Below are 17,272 nucleotides of genomic sequence, written 5' to 3'. Positions count from 1 at the left end.
GGGGGTGATAGGGGGCTACCCTGGACCTAACACTAACTGTCCTGACAGTTTTTACTGTCACAACTGACACTGAATGCATTGATCAGTAAAGAAATGATCAATGCAATCAGTGACACTGTGACTGGGGGGCGGGGGCGATCGGGGGGGGGGGGGGGGTTTGTGTGCCTGTGTGTACCTACATGTCAGTGTAGTGTTGGTGCACACTTACTATTAGTCTTCTCCTCGTAGTCCGGTCAAAAAGACCGCCCCGAGGAGAATGACATCACTTCCTCCTTCCTGTGTAAACAATACACAGTGGGAGGAAGCTTCTCATTGGCCAGGAGCGATCCAGAGGGGGTGGCCGAAAACCAACGGCCATCCCCTCATCACGGAGCGCTCCTGGAGCGAACCGGACTGCCGTAACCAGCGGGAGGGGGTCCGATCGGACCCCCCACCCGCTGGAAGGCAATCACGTACATCTACGTGATTGTGCCTGCCTGTGCCATTGTGTTGACGTACATTGGCAATACGGCGGTCCTGAAGTGGTTAATGCACAGAGACCACATATAGGCATCCTAAATGTAAAGGTTTCTGCTGAGAGTGTGCTCCTTGTGCACTCCCAGCACAGTTGCCAGTGGGGATCGGAAAGCTCCTGATCCATACTTGCGATCAGGATTTTTCCGATCATGTGACTGCTGTGACAGCCAATCATAGCAGTCATATGACCCGAATCTCCACCTCCCGGCATATAGAAGCTCTTAAAGGGCTGGGAGGCAGCAGCGGGAAGGGGTTTAGGTAATAAAAAAAAAACCTTCAGCTTTTAGAACCAGGTGCTCTGTTTCTAATACAAATGTCTATATCTGTCTATATATTTTTTTTTGTATAGAGGAACTAATGTACTCAAATCTGTTATGGTCATTTTGCAGCGTCCCTTAACCCTGGTGATATGGCACCCTTAACCATTGTGCTTGACCCAGACGCGGACTGCGATGTCATTTCAGGTATGTCATCAACTTTCTAGGTTTCTGGTTTGAAAAGTTCACAAATCACTATTGTAGGAGACGAGACAGATGTTCAGATGTCTCACGGATGAATATACAATATTTAGATTGGCCAGCAGGACATTTTGTCCTGATGTGTAATCTGAAAATCAAAAGCTGTTTGCATATTTTGGTATTTAAAGTCTAATATTGGAGTGCAGTTTTAACTAATGAAAAAAGAGAAAATTAATTTGTTCTGCCACTAGCAGTGTATTGTGTAAACATGGGCTGCCTGCTGATACCAATGCAAAATTGAAGAGTACGAAATAGAACCATCTTCTATTGCAGCCACTGTGAATACTTAAAGCGGAGTTCCACTGTTTTTCAGTTTATTAAAATTCAGCAACTACAAATAGTGTAGCTGCTGATTTTTGACCACTTACAGACCGCCCGCTGTCATTTTACGTTGGCTGGTTGAAGAGGAATACCATTGTTAAACCCTGTTATCCTCTTCATCAGCGGGGGATCACTTATCGGGGGTGGGGGAATTCCCCTCCCCCCGCTACGCTTCGGTGGTCTCCATCGCTCACCTGACCATCGGAGACAATCGGGTCCTGTTCCCTGACAGGCATAGACCCAAGTGAGGGAAAGATGGCCCCACTCGGCTCCACGCCATTGGATGGAGGAAGCGACATCAAAAGTCACTTCCGCACAGTGGTCTTAAAGGGGAAATTTTTTCTTGCAAACAAAAATGACATTTCATTTTTCTTATCGTACATCACGGGACACAGTGCTACAGTAGTTACTATTTGAGTTATAGGCCACCTTCAGGTGATGGACGCTGGCCCGCCCTAAATTAAAAAGTGCACCTCAGTGTTTTCGCCAGTGTCTAAGGTGTTGGTCACGAGTAAAGATGTGCTGTGCTGAGCTCCACTGGAGCAATCCTTGCTGGGGCTAGCCATGCTGACTGGATCTATTCAAAATGTATTTTTTGTCCAGATTGAATAGTACCTGGGCCTTGTATCCGAAGAAACTAGGTTTTTGCCTGTGAATGCTTCTTTTTAGAGAGCTGGACCCTGGGATCCAGTACTTTTTAGTAGTACGGCCATAAAAGTTTTTACTGGTAGGGTGCTGTTGCAGGTCAAGGATTGTGGGTTTCCTCTAGGATCCCCTGCTCCTGAAGGTTTAACGGAACCCACTGTGAAGGGTGAAGATTGGGTCTGTTGGTTTACCACAGAAAACCATGCGGCAGGAAAGGTAAGTGGAGTTTTGTAAGAATTTTTATATTATTTTCTTATGAATGTCTCCTTTAACATAAAAATGTTGTCATACCTATGTGTCACCACTGGGGGCTGTATTGAGCACTCACCAACTCATGCTGGAAACAGTGCTATGTCAGAGAGCCGAAATGCTTCCTTCTCCTCCAGCCGAACATCAGATCCTTCGGTAAGCTCAAGGGGGGGTGGTTTGTCTCCCACTTATCATCCCCCATACTGATACTCTCCCCCTCGGATTCGTTCTTTTTTTTTTTTTAAAGAAAAATGATCAGCACGCCACTCTGCTGCTTGTAAACCCCCCCCACGCCATGCTTCTTTCTGTAGGTCTGAGAGGACCTCTTGTCCACTGCTCGCGTAGGAAAACCCTTCTTTTAAAAATAGGGAGTGGAGCCGTAGGCAGCGCAGGGGGTGGGGCTTGTCGGCGTTCTCCGACGCCAGGTGCATGAGGCGGCAAGTTTTAAAAAAAAGCACACTGTGTGCTGCTGCAGGCTGTGGAGGGACACGAGCAAAGAGGTGGCATTATCAGGTATTTTCTTTGACACATTGTTACTGCTACATCAGTCTGGGCATTAATAGCAGCAACTGTGCTGAACTATAGCTCAAGCAGTACATGCATTCCTTCTTGTAGTACCTCTGCTTTGTGCATCGGGCTATGGTAGAAGGGGGTAAAAACATCTCAAAGGGCTCTAGAAAGACTAGTCACACGGAAGGCCCTGTGCATATTGCTAAGAAGGTTTTTTCTTCAGCCATTTTAAGCTTAAAGTAAAGGTTTGATGCTTTAATCTCATCCCAGAGTGGGACTACACGTAACAGGTCCCTGTCCATTGCTCAGGACCCTCATATTGAGGAACAAGGAGCGAGAGGTGGTGAATTTTCTCTCTAGGGCTAGACTAATGTCTCCTTTTCCGTAGAACCTGATGCGAAGTATCGAGCTCGCAGGAAAGGTTGTTTTCAGTCACTCACTGAACTGGTGGTCTGCTCCGCATTTTTACTGCCAATAACGCAGTCAGTCGATGCTTTGGGTTCACTAAAAGCCCCCCAATCTGTTCATGCTTTTTCTATCCATTCATGGCTAAGAAAGCTTATGTATTCTGAGTGAGAGCACCCAGATAAACATTATTTTCCACTGAAAAAGTTCTCAATTCTATGGAGGAAGGGCTTTATGGGGAGTTCCAGCGAATTAACACTGCTATATCCTCTGTAAACAAAAACCTGACTTGTCCAGTAGACAGCGCTCATATGCTAAAGGGTCCAACAGATACATCACCCTGAAAGGGCCCGATCTCGTCTGATCTTGGAGGCTAAGCAGGGTCAGCCCAGGTTAGTACCTGCATGGGAGACTGCCTGGGAATTCCATGTGCCGTAGGCTTCTAGGACCAGTTTATAGAGGTACTCCAAAGTTATTCCTGATCAGCAGGCCCAGGATTTGGCCGGCATATCAGAAGCGTTCTGTTTTACCGTTATCGCTATGAAAGATTATATTCTCCAGGCATCATGGCTGGTACATATGCATAGAATCCTATGGTTTAAAGATGGTCAGCCGAAGCGCCATACAAAAGTTCTTGCCCAGTTTCCCATTTTTATGGTGAGCGGTTATTTGGAGACAATCTGGATAAGTATAAATTTCTAATGGGTAAAGTTCCCTTTTTTCCGGTTAAGAAGTTTAAGTATTTTTCTTTTAACCACTTGCCGACCGCCGCACGATGATATACGTCGACAGAATGGCACGGGCAGGCATATGGGCGTACCTGTACGTCCCTGCCTTCCCATGGGTGGGGGCCCTGATCGGGCCCCCCCCCCCCCCCCCCGGTGCCAGCGGCGGTCGGTATCCGTTCAGGAGCGATCCGGGATGAGGGGGCGGCCATTCATTCATGGCCACCCCCTCGCGATCGCTCCTGACGAATGGAAGTGAAGCGTGACATCACTTCCTCTCCTGTAATGTAAACACAGGCAGAGGAAGTGATGTAATCTCTCCTCCGTGTCGGTATTTTTCGTTCCGGCACCGAGGAGAGAGGATCGGTGAGTTGCACCAACACGACACTACACAGTAGAACATGCCAGGCACACTTTCACCCCCCCCAATCACCCCTGCCCCCCCAGTCACAGTGACACCAATTGCATTTTTTTTTTTTTTTGCATTGGTGTCATTTGTGACTGTAATAACTGTTAGGGCAGTTAGGGTTAGCCCCCTTTAGTTCTAAAGTACCCCCCTAACCCCCCCAATAAAGGTTTAACCCCGTGATCACCCCCCGTCGCCAGTGTCACTAAGGCTGGGTTCACATTGCAGCGGTTTATGAGAACGGATGTGATTCGCACCGCACTGCAGTGCAAATAACATCCGATCTCTGTGCGATTCGAGTTCAGCCATACAGATAGTATGGCTGAATTCACGCCGCACCCGCCGCAAATTCGCACGGGACCCTTTTTTTTGGTCCGCAGCAGAATCGGATCGCATGGGTGTTCACACCATGCGATCCGAGTTTGCAGATCGCACTGCGATATGCGAACTGATCTGGGGGTGTCATTAACATTTCACTGACACTCCCAGTAGTTCGCATAGGGCAGTGTGAACTGCCGCCGGGAGGCATGCAATGCGGGAACCCGCCGCGGATTCGTGGCGTTCCCGCATCGCTCCAGTGTGAACCCAGCCTAATAAGCGATCGTTTTTCTGATCGCTGTATTAGTGTCACAGGTGACGCTAGTTAGGCAGGTAGGTATTTAGGTTCGCCGCAGCTTTTTATAGCGCCAGGGACCCCCATATATTACCGCATAAAGCCCTCTGATTGCCCCCTAGTTAACCCTTTCACCAATGATCACCATATAACTGTTACAGGTGACGCTGGTTGGTTAGTTATTATTTTTTTATAGTTTCAGGGCACCCGCTATTTATTACCTAATAAAGGTTTAACCCCCTGATCACCCTGCGGGTGTCATTTGTGACTGTAATAACTGTTAGGGCAGTTAGGGTTAGCCCCCTTTAGTTCTAAGGTACCCCCCTAACCCCCCCCAATAAAGGTTTAACCCCGTGATCACCCCCCGTCGCCAGTGTCACTAAGGCTGGGTTCACATTGCAGCGGTTTATGAGAACGGATGTGATTCGCACTGCAGTGCAAATCACATCCGATCTCTGTGCGATTCGAGTTCAGCCATACAGATAGTATGGCTGAATTGGCGTCGCACCCGCCGCAAACTCGCACGGGACCCTTTTTTTGGTCCGCAGCAGAATCGGATCGCATGGGTGTTCACACCATGCGATCCGAGTTTGCAGATCGCACTGCGATATGCGAACTGATCTGGGGGTGTCATTAACATTTCACTGACACTCCCAGCAGTACGCATAGGGCAGTGTGAACTGCCGCCGGGAGGCATGCGATGCGGGAACCCGCCGCGGATTCGTGGCGTTCCCACATCGCTCCAGTGTGAACCCAGCCTAATAAGCGATCGTTTTTCTGATCGCTGTATTAGTGTCACAGGTGACGCTAGTTAGGCAGGTAGGTATTTAGGTTCGCCGCAGCTTTTTATAGCGCCAGGGACCCCCATATACTACCGCATAAAGCCCCCTGATTGCCCCCTAGTTAACCCTTTCACCAGTGATCACCATATAACTGTTACAGGTGACGCTGGTTGGTTAGTTATTTTTTTATAGTTCCAGGGCACCCGCCATTTATTACCTAATAAAGGTTTAACCCCCTGATCACCCGGCGGGTGATATAAGTTTGAGGGTCAGATAAGGTCTGCGTCGCCCCAGGCAGCGTCAGGTTAGTGCCAGTACCGCTAACACCCACGCACGCAGCATACACCTCCCTTAGTAATATAGTATCTGATCAGATCTATATTAGCGTCGCCAGCAGTTTAGGTTTCCCAAAACGCATTGTTAGTGGGATCAGCCCAGATACCTGCTAGCACCTGCGTTTAGCCCCTCCGCCAAGCCCAGACCAGCCCACCCAAGTGCAGTATCGATCGATCACTGTCACTTACAAAACACAACACACATAACTGCAGCGTTCGCAGAGTCAGGCTTGATCCCTGCGATCGCTAACAGTTTTTCTTGTAGCGTTTTGATACAGTCGCTGACAGCCTAGGTGCTTTTTTACCTGTGAGTCTCACTAGTGTACCCCTAAATTTAGGGGTGTCTACTTTCCAAAATGGGGTCATTTGGGGGGGGGGGGGGGGTTTGTGCCATCTTGGCATTTTATGGCCTTCAAAACTGTAATAGGTAGTGAGGAGTGAAGTCAAAAATGTACGCCCTTAGAAAGCCTGAAGGCGGTTCTTGGCTTTCGGGGCCCCGTACGCGGCTAGGCTCCCAAAAAATCCCACACATGTGGTATCCCCGTACTCAGGAGAAGCAGCAGAATTTATTTTGGGGTGTCATTTCACATATGCCCATGGCATGCGTGAGCAATATATCATTTAGTGACAACTTTGTGAAAAAAAAATTAAAAAAAAAAGTTTGTAATTTTCCCGCAATTTGTGGCAAAATATGAAATATTCCATGGACTCAACATGCCTCTCAGCAAATAGCTTGGGGTGTCTACTTTCTAAAATGGGGTCAATTTTATGGCCTTCAAAACTGTGATAGGTAGTGAGGAGTGAAATTAGAAATGTATGCCCTTAGAAATCCTGAAGGCGGTGCTTGGCTTTCGGGGCCCCGTACGCGGCTAGGCTTCCAAAAAGTCGACCATATGTGGTATCCCCGTACTCAGGAGAAGCAGCAGAATGTATTTTGGGGTACAATTCCGCATATAACCATGGCATGTGTGAGCAATATATCATTTAGTGACAACTTTGTGTAAAAAAAAAAAAAAAAAAAAAAAAATTGTTGTCATTATTCAATCGCTTGAGGCAAAAAAATAAAATATTCAATGGGCTCAACATGCCTCTTATCAATTTCCTTAGGGTGTCTACTTTCCAAAATGGGGTCATTTGGGGGGGGGGGGGTTTGTACTGCCCTGCCATTTTAGCACCTCAAGAAATGAGATAGGCAGTCATAAACTAAAAGCTGCGTAAATTCCAGAAAACGTACCTTAGTTTGTAGATGTGACAACTTTTGTGCAAACCAATAAATATACAGTTATTGACTTTTTTTTTACCAAAGACATGTGGCTGAATACATTTTGGCCTAAATGTATGACTAAAATTTAGTTTATTGGATTTTTCTAATAACAAAAAGTAGAAAATATCATTTTTTTTCAAAATTTGCGGTCTTTTTACGTTTATATCGCAAAAAATAAAAATCGCAGAGTCAGTCAAATACCTTTAAAAGAAAGCTCTATTTGTGGGAAAAAAAGGACGCAAATTTTGTTTGGGTACAACATTGCATGACCGCGCAATTACCAGTTAAAGCAGCGCAGTGCCAAATTGTAAAAAGACCTCTGGTCATTGACCAGCAAAATGGTCCGGTCTGAAAGTGGTTAAATGTGCTTCTTCTCCAGTGCTAGGGGCATCTGCCTCCAAGCAGTCACAACGTCCTCCACCGTCAGGATTCAAGAGGTAAACATCAGGGTCAGTCCCAGAGTCAAAAGAGGACCTAGGGGAGGTAACCCACACAACAAAATACTAAAGCCTTATGAAAAGATGCCCCCCCGTGCTCAAGTGTTGTCTTCTACAGCTTTCAAGGGTCTGGCAGGAATGATGTCAGAGTTCCAGTCTCCTCGTTTTCTCAGATAAAAATGTTCCCAGAGATTCAGTGAAAAGAAGTCTCGTTCTAGCTTGGATTATCATCTCTTATCGCAAAGAGTTATATCGGTGGTCCCCTTGGTAGAGCAAGGATTCGGGTTTTTTCAAACCTTTCCGTTTCAAAACCGTACGGGGATGTCAGACCCATTTTGGAGCTCAAAGATCAAAACCAGTTTTGAATATCCATTCTTTTTGCATGGAGTCAATCCAATCAGTAGTCTCCATCTTACAAGTGGGAGAACTTCTTTCATCAATTGATGTCAAGAATGTCTTTTTCCATGTGCCATTCTTTTTCCCCCACTCACCATAAATTTTACGCTTCAAGGTAGAAAATCTTAATTTTTAGTTTTTAGCTCTGCCTTTCGGTCTAGCTACTCCACCCCGAGTGTTTACAAAGGTTCTGGCTCCTCTTTTAGCCAGGGTAATGGTTCAAGGTATATCAATGCTAGCCAATTTAGCTCTTCTCTTCATAGATCAATTTGGTAGCCCGCTTAACCCAAACTTTGGTCACCTCAGTTAGCTACCTGGAATACCTAGGTTGGATTCTCAGACTAGAGAAATCCTCCTTAAATCCATCAAGTAGATTGCAGTACTTGGGACTGATCATTGATACAGCTCAGAAGAGGATGTTTTTTTTTTTCCCAGGAAAGGATCAGTTCCATAAGGGAACTGATTAAGTTACGCAAGTCAAAGAAGAATCCTTTTATTGGCTTTGCATGAATTTGTTGGGAAAAATGGCTGGCTTCATTCAAGGCCGTTCCTTATGCGCAGTTTCATTTAAGACTGCAGCAAAACAGTATCCTGTCAACTGGGAACAAGAAGGCCCATGCTCTGGGCTTCCTAATGTGTTTATCCCCCAATGTGTGTCAAGAGCCCCAATTGGTGGTTAATATCCAAGACTCTTCAAAAAGAGGAATCCTTTCTACCAGTTACCTGGAAGGTGGTAACAGACACCAGCCTTCTGGGCTGGGAATCAGTCCTGGAAGAAGCATCTGTCCTAAGGAAATGGTCCAAATCAGTGATGACCTTTTCCATCAATATTTTAAAGATTCAGGCAGTACGCCTGGTCGTCGAGGCCTGGATGCTCAAACTACGGAATTGTCCTATCAGGATCCAATCTGACAGTGCCACAGCTGTGGCTTTTATCATTCACCAAGGGGGCATGAGAAGTCATGAGGCCCAGAAATAGGTGAATCATATTCTATCTTGGCAGAAAAAAAAATTCCTTGCCGATTTACAATTTTCATTCCATGAATAGTAATTCACAGGCGGACTACTTGAAGTCGGCAACAGTTGTTCCTGGGAAAATTGTCCTTTCACCCGACATGTTTCTGTTGATATACCAGAAGATGGGGAGTTCCGGATGTGGAACTTTGTGTCAAGTACAAGGGAGCCATTGGCATACGAAACTGATGCCTTGTCTCTTTCCGTGGGATCAGTTTTTTACTGATCTGTGCGTTCCCTCCTATTCTTCACAGGATCAAGCAAGAAGGGAAGGAGGTGATTCTTGTGGCCCAGGAAATATTGGTTTGCCGACATCGTAAAGATGGCGGTGGGGACTCTTGGACCCTAACACTATGGCCAGACCTTTTCTCGCGAGGTCCGGTATTCCATCCTACCTTACAAACGCTAAATTTAGCTGTTTGACTATCGAGACCAACATTCTGAAAGATCGTGGGTGATTAGCCTCAGTAGTTCTACTTTGGTAAATGCTAGGAAGCCGGCCTCCAAAGTCAAGAATCTGAAAGGCATATGTCTCCTGGTGTAGATCCAGAGGTTGGCACCCCAGAAAATATGTCATAGGTGCGATCCTTGAATTCCTATAGATGGGATTAGAATTGAAGCTGGCCTTGAGTACTATCGATGCCCCGATATCGGCCTTATCTGTCTTTCTTTTCATCAACCACTTGCTTCTCTGTCTCTGGTTCATAACTTTCTTCAGGGGGTAATGCAGATTAATCCTCCAGTATGGTCACCCCTGAACCCTTGGGACTTCATTTTTACCCTGTCTGCTTATAGAAGCAGTCTTTTTTCGGCTCCAGTACGAGATATCCCCTTGGTCCTCTTGATGGGGGATAAATAATTTTCTTGGTTGCCATATCTTCTGCAAGAAGAGTATCAGTGTTGGCTGCCCTTTCTTGTAAGGAGCTGTATTGGTTATTCATAAGGATGAGGCTGTATTGCGGCCTCATCCTGAATTTGTATGGTAGTAGCAGGTTTTCATTTAAACCAGGATATTGTTCTGCCTTCATTTTTTCCCAGAACTTCATTTCTGTGGAAGAAAAGTCACTACATTTTCTTAATGTGGTGAGAGCGGTCAGGTTCTATTGAAAGTGACCGCTCAGATTCGTAAAAGGTTTTGTTTTTGTTGCCAGAAGGTCCTAACAGAGGACAGACATCAAAATCTTCTGTTGCTAAATGGATTCAAGTGATTGTTCAAACTTATGGTTTTAGGAGGAAAGTTCCTCCTTTTCATATTAAAGCGCACTCCACCAGGGCTGTTAGTGCTTCTTGGGCAGTGCATCACCAAGCCTGCATGGCTTAAATCTGCACGGCCCGAATTTGGTCTTCAGTCCATACATTTATCAGATTCTATCAAATAGATGTAACAGGCATGAGGACATCCCCTTTGGGCACAGTGTACTGCAGGCTGCAGTATTAGTCTTCTAGTCTCTTGGTGCCCTACTTTTGTTGTATCTCCCTCCCTTCAGTTGGCATTGCTATGGCACATCCCACATAGTAACTACTATGGCTCTGTGTCCTGTGATGTACGATAAGAAAATAGGATTTTTTTAACAGCTGACCTGTAAAATCCTTTTCTTTGAAGTACATCACGGGACATAGAGGTCCCTCCTTTCTTGGTATACACAGTACACGGGTATTGTTTTGCTACCAAACAGGTACTCCCACAAGTGGGAGGGGTTATATAGGGAGTGCACTTTTTAATTTAGGGCGTGTCGATGTCCATCACCTGAAGGTGGCCTATAATCCACATAGTAACTACTATGGGTCTGTGTCCCATGATGTACTTCAAAGAAAACGATTTTACAGGTAAGCGGTTATAAAAATCCTATTTTATTTATCTATTTATTGCTGCATTTTAATGAAAATGTGAGATCTAAGGTCTTTTTGACCCCAGATCTCATTTAGGAGGTCTTGCCGTGTTTTTTTTCTATTACAAGGGATGTTTACATTCCTTGTAATAGGAATATAAGTGAGCAAAAAACATTTTTTTAAAAGCATTGTGTCAAAATAAAAAGTAAAAAAAATATATATTAGAGCGCCCCGTCCCGGTGAGCTTGCACGCAGAAACCAACGCATACATAAGTCACTCCCGCATATGAAAATGGTGACCAATTCACACATGTGAGGTATAGCCACGATCGTTGGAGCGAGAGCAATAATTCTAGCAGTGGACCACATCTGTAACTCAAAATTGGTAACCTGTAGACATTTTTTAACTCGCCTATGGAGATTTTTAAGGGTAGAAGTTTCTTGCCATTCCATGAGCGGGCACAATTTTAAAGCGTGACATGTTGGGTATCCATTTACTTGGCCTAACATTATCTTTCACAATATAAAAAAACATTGGGCTAACTTTACTGTTGTCCTAATTCTTAAATTAAAAAAGTGTATTTTTTCCCCAAATTTTTTTCTTGTAAGATCGCTGCGCAAGTACGGTGTGACATAAAATATTGCAACGACCACCATTTCATTCTCTAGGGTGACTGGAAAAAATAAATAACACAATATATGTGTGTGTGTATGTATGTTTTGTACTGCTGACGCACTCCCCTACAGTCTCCACTCCCAACTTCCTAAGCTCCTTATGCAGCTGAAAACAGAGGTCATGTGATCACTTGTAAAATCTAAAAAAGGGTATTTCTAATGATTTATTTTATATATATATATATATATATATATATATATATATATATACATACATACATACATACATACATACATACATATATGTATAATATATATCTCAATCAATCTCACAAAAGTGAGTACACCCCTCACATTTTATAGTTTATAAAATAGTTTATTATATCTTTTCATGTGACGACACTGAAGAAATTACACTTTGCTACAATGTAAAGTAGTGAGTGTACAGCTTGTATAACAGTGTAAATTTACCATCCCCTCAAAATAACTCAACATACAGCCATTAACGTCTAAACTGCTGAAAATGTCCAAATTGGGCTCAACTAGCCTTTATGCCTTTCTGGTGCCATGTGACTCGTTGGTGTTACAAGGTCGCAGGTGTGTTAAATTTGGTGTTATCACTCTCTCTCATACTGATCACTGGAAGTTCAACATGGCACCTCATGGCAAAGAACTCTCTGAGGATCTGGACAAAAAAGAATTGTTGCTTTACGTAAAGATGGCCTAGGCTATAAGAAGTTTTTCAAGACCCTGAAAACTGAGCTGCAGCATGGTGGCCAAGACCATACAGCGGTTTAACAGGACAGGTTGCATTCAGAACAGGCCTCGCCATGGTCGACCAAAGAAGTTGAGTGAATGTGCCTAGTGTCATAGCCAGAGTTTGTCTTTGGGAAATAGACCATTGCTGCAGAGTTTGAAGGGGTGGGGGGTCAGCCTGTCAGTGCTCAGACCAAACGCGGCACACTGTATCAAATTGGTCTGCGTGGCTGTCATCCCAGAAGGAATCCTCTTCTTAAGATGATGCACAAGAAAACCCCCAGTTTCCTGAAGACAAGCAGACTAAGGACGTGAATTACTGAAACCATGACCTGTGGTCTGATGATGTCAAACGTGTGTGGTAGTAACCAGGTGAGGAGTACAAAGACAAGTGTGTCTTGCCTACAGTCAAGCGATGGTGGTGGGATTGTCATGGTCTGGGACTGCATGAGTGCTGCTGGCACTGGGGGCTTCTGTTCATTGAGTTGAACCATGAATGCCAACATGTACTGTGACATACTGAAACAGGGCATCCCCTCACTTTGGATATTGGGCCACAGGGCAGTATTCCAACATAATGACCCCAAACGCACCTCCAAGATGACCACTGCCTTGTTAAAGAAGCTGAGGGTAAAGGTGATGGACTGGCCAAGCATGTCTCCAGACCTAAACCCTATTTAGCATCTGTGGGCCAGCCTCAACCGAAAGGTGGAGAAACGCAAGGTCTCTAACATCCACCAGCTCCTTGATGTCGTCATGGAGGAGTGGAAGAAGACTCCAGTGGCAACCTGTGATGCTCTGGTAAACTCCATGCCCAGAAGGGTTAAGGTGGTGCTGGAAAATGGTGGCCACACAAAATATTGACACTTTGGGCCCAATTTGGACATTTTCACTTAGGGGTGTACTCACTTTTGTTACCAGCAGTTTAGACATTAATGGCTGTGTGTTGAGTTATTTTGAGGGAGCAGCAAATTTACACTGCTATACAAGCTGTGCACTCACTACTTTAGATTATAGCAAAGTGTAATTTCTTCAGTGTTGTCACATGAAAAGATATAATAAAATATTTTCAAAAATGTGAGGGGTGTACTCACTTTTGTGAGATTATGGGAGGTTATTTTGAGAGGACACAAAATGTACAGACTTCTACAAGCTGTACACCCAATACCTTACATTGTAGCAAAGTTTAATTTCTTTAGTGTTGTCGCATGAAAAGATAAAATATTTACAAAAATTAGGAGTGTGAAAATACTGTGTGTGTGTATATATGTATATATATGTGTGTGTTTTGCTTTGCATTTCTATTTTAAAAGTAAGGGTTCACATATATTTTAACTATTTTGGTGATATAATATTTATTTTTATTTTTTGCAGATTGTGTACAGAACTCCAGAGAGGCTAATCCTTCACTGGTGTGGAGGTGCTTCAACAATGCCATCTTCAGCGCTGGCAAGATGGTGCTTAAGCCAACAGAGGAGGATATGAGAGATACCCCTAAGTGTGATATTTTGGTTGGTATAAAGATTTTTGATTATGACTGATCATACATGTATGCTATATCATGCTAAGACACAATTCACACGAAAGTCATGCTGCAAATCCCAGTGGCCAGAATCTACTGATTTCTGCGGCTGGGGTTGACCAATGGCTCTGCAAACTGTGGCCGCCGACAGCCTGTCATTAAACTGTATGGGCTTGCCGGCTGCTGCTATGTGTGTGGAGCTGTCAATCAGTAGAATCTTGCTGCTGGGATTCGCAGTGTTTCACAGTGTAGCTCATGACAGTTGAGGCTAATAGATTTATTTGTCTGTTACATTTGCCTTTAACAAAGTTGCTAGGTCTTCTAAAAGATTTTACACACCCACACCTGCCCACCAATCAGCCTGGAGTAAGCAACATCACCCTACTGCTCCTGCTGTTAAAGTACTACGTGGCTCTCCAATCTGTTCCATTACCCGCCTACAGTTACTTTGTCACTTTGGCTGCCTGAAACCCTCATCAGCACCAGCTTCTCTGGTTTGTGAGTACTTAAAGGCTTTGCCTCACTTTGGATGCAGCTGCATTACAGTTATACTGAGACACACAGTGGATAGTCCTGCTGGCACAGGCAACTCAGTCCATATTCTTAGTGGTTCTGGGGGCATTACCCAGTATCCTTAGCAGAACCAAACTCCCATAATCCAAAACCAGGGTTCTCCATTATAGAATTGTCCTGATTAGAGGCTAACTTAGCTCCAATTTAGTGTGATCAAGGCCTCCCCCATGTCCACATAACCCCCCCCTTGTCCATTTTTGACTTCCTGTCTGCTTATACCCAGGAACTGGGGGATTCTGCCCCCAAAGGTTCTGAGTGTGATCCAGCATCATTCCCTTCAGAGTCTGACTTTGAGCTTTCAGGTTGGACCCTGTTCCGACCGTGAGTTCAGTTTGTCCGACCAGTCAAAATTACAAAATAATGATCTAACCTATACTGTGGTTAATCCTATGCTTGAATGCTTGGAATGGATGACTAGCATTACTTTTCAGCTGTAACGGATTTCTGAAAGCCTCTTGTCTTATCTCTTGCATTTGCCTTTGGTTGGTTCATACTGTATATGTAGGTCACTTTGGCTTAAGTGCTGTACTGCAGAACCTTTGTTTGTGAATTATTTAATTTGCATGACCTTTGAGAGACGTCTCTTCAGACGAACTCTTGATTATATCACCAAGGATGCTGCTGGTGGGGGCGTGTCCAAGATGGCGATCTGAGAGGTTGTGGCTGCCAGAGCTCTGCTGTTCAATTATCCTGATTTCCAACTCCTTCCACCTATTTTCGGCTGAACGCTGCACCCCGGTGCTCCGGATGTCCAGCAGAACATGCCGAAAGGGGAAAAAGCTTCATTTCCCAGATCCAGCCCCGATACTGAACGTGCAAGCCGCGGTCACAGACAGAGATGGAGGACCAGGCGGAGGACGCCGTGATCGGTTTTCGTGAAGTGACGGCGGCTATTGCTACGTGTCAGGTGGCGCTGACTAACAAGATAGAGGCTGTACAGCTGGATGTGGGTCTCGTCCGTCAGGATCTTGACAAGATGCGATCGCGGGTTTCGGAAGCAGAGCAGCGCATTGGGCTGACGGAAGACCTTACCTCAGACCACGTGGAATCCATCCGATCCCTTCACATGTGCGTACGGGCCCTGAAATACAAGGCTGACAACGCGGAGAACAGGAACCGGAGGAACAATCTCTGAATCGTCGGCCTGCCGGAGGGGGTTGAGGGGAAGAACCCTACCGTTTTTGTCGAGGAGCTGCTGCGAAGTCTGTTACCCGAAGCGCAGTTCTCCCCTTACTTTACGGTGGAGAGGGCGCACCGCTTTCCCCCCACCCTGGGGCCTCCTGGAGCGCGAGCGCGCACCCTGATCTTCAGGCTCCTGCAATTTTGGGATCGGGACGAGGCCCTGCGAACCGCCAGGCAGTTAGGGGAGCTGCGATACCAAAACGCTACTATTATGATGTTCCCGGATTATTCGCTGGAGACGCAAAAACTGCTTAGATCCTTCGACCAAGTGAAAGCGGGTCTTCGGGCACGTAACATTAAATATAGCATTCTCTTCCCCGCCCGGCTGAGGGTGCAAGATGGCGACACTGCTCGGTTCTTCACTGACCCGCGTGAGGCTGCTGCCTGGCTGGAATCTCTGCCTTCACGTCGGTAAGGCCTGGATATGACTGTACTGTTCCTTCGTTACACACTGTCCGATGGCGTTGTGATCAGATTGGTATGGCCTCCTCCTTCTTTCTCACCTATGCTATTTCCCTGACGGCAGGGATCCCTGAAGGATTTATGTTTGGGGTGGACTGTCTTACTCCTGGCTTGCCCCTAGGGATCGGCTGCAGATAAGTGTGACCTGGTGGCGATGGTCCGCTGCTTACCGGCTACATACATGTTGGGTGGACGGGTCATGTCGCTGTAGGATATTGACACAGTGCTTTGTTATTGTTGGGACTTGCACTGACTTGCATATGTCGGTATTACGTGCCTGCATGGACACGCAACGCGCGGAATAGTGGTCTATGGGGGATAATAACTCTCATCGGAGGGGGGTGGTATCGACATCTCTGGGGGAGACTGATTGCACACAATGTGCCCCCCTGTGTCGCCTGGGCTGCTGTTCGATCCCCGGCTGAGGTTTTTTCTGTTGATCTTGGCGAGGACCATACTCAGACTACATCTAACCGTGGATCTGTTTGCAACTATGTTGATACCCCTAACAGGAGTTGGGAGACTTGTTCTTTATTTTTTCAGCAACTCTATGGCTCACTAGTGCCTTTTGGGCAAAACCTCCGGCTATGAACTCACGCCCTCCATAGCGGATGTGTTGGTTACCTTTTTGGGGGACTGAGGCGCCGCCGGGTGGGGGGTGCGGGGAGGGGGGATTCTTGCGGATGGGGTGGTTTTGTTGTTTCATGTTTTTTTTATTTTTTGGAGTGGCTTTATGGTTGGGGGGAGTGTGTTCACTTTCAAATACAGTCTTGTACAGGTATGTTATAGAATTGCTTGGTTCTGTGGTGTCTCCGGGTGGGGTCTGGGGGGAGGGGGGGGTGCCTGTGGATCCAGCTGCGCTTTACGTACAGTGGATATGATGGATGATATCTCAATTATTTCCTGGAATGTCCGGGGCCTTAATTCGGCTACCAAAAGGTCCCTGGTATTTAAATTCTTGCAAAGGTACAACCCTCAGATTTGTATTTTTCAGGAAACTCATCTGATTGGCTCGCGGATACTTGGTATTCGGAGGGCTTGGGTGGGTGCTCACTATCATGCCAACTATTCTACTTATGCCAGAGGCGTCAGCATTCTGATCCACAGGTCTCTCCCGATGCAGATCAGGGTGGTATGGACTGATCCCGGGGGCAGATTTGTGATTTTACATGTATCTATATATGAAAAAGATGTGG

At 45.7% G+C, this 17,272-nt stretch overlaps 1 protein-coding gene across 4 annotated transcripts in view; it reads left to right on the top strand.

Moving 5' to 3' along the window:
- The window catches only part of CENPC (centromere protein C), a 522,895-nt gene that overhangs the window by 483,800 nt on the left and 21,823 nt on the right, over positions 1–17,272 (top strand). For all 4 annotated transcript variants that reach the window (XM_077476133.1, XM_077476132.1, XM_077476131.1 and 1 more), the window contains 2 exons: positions 906–980; positions 13,712–13,848. In XM_077476133.1, the coding sequence (XP_077332259.1) occupies positions 906–980; positions 13,712–13,848 (212 nt within the window). The remainder of the gene's footprint in view (positions 1–905; positions 981–13,711; positions 13,849–17,272) is intronic.

The sequence above is a fragment of the Lithobates pipiens genome, unplaced genomic scaffold (genome assembly GCF_037356315.1).
Source record: "Lithobates pipiens isolate NorthernLeopardFrog02 unplaced genomic scaffold, aLitPip1_a1.2 Scaffold_13, whole genome shotgun sequence".
In the NCBI taxonomy this organism is placed as follows: Eukaryota; Metazoa; Chordata; class Amphibia; order Anura; family Ranidae; genus Lithobates; species Lithobates pipiens.
This window is presented reverse-complemented; position numbering and strand designations above follow the sequence as displayed.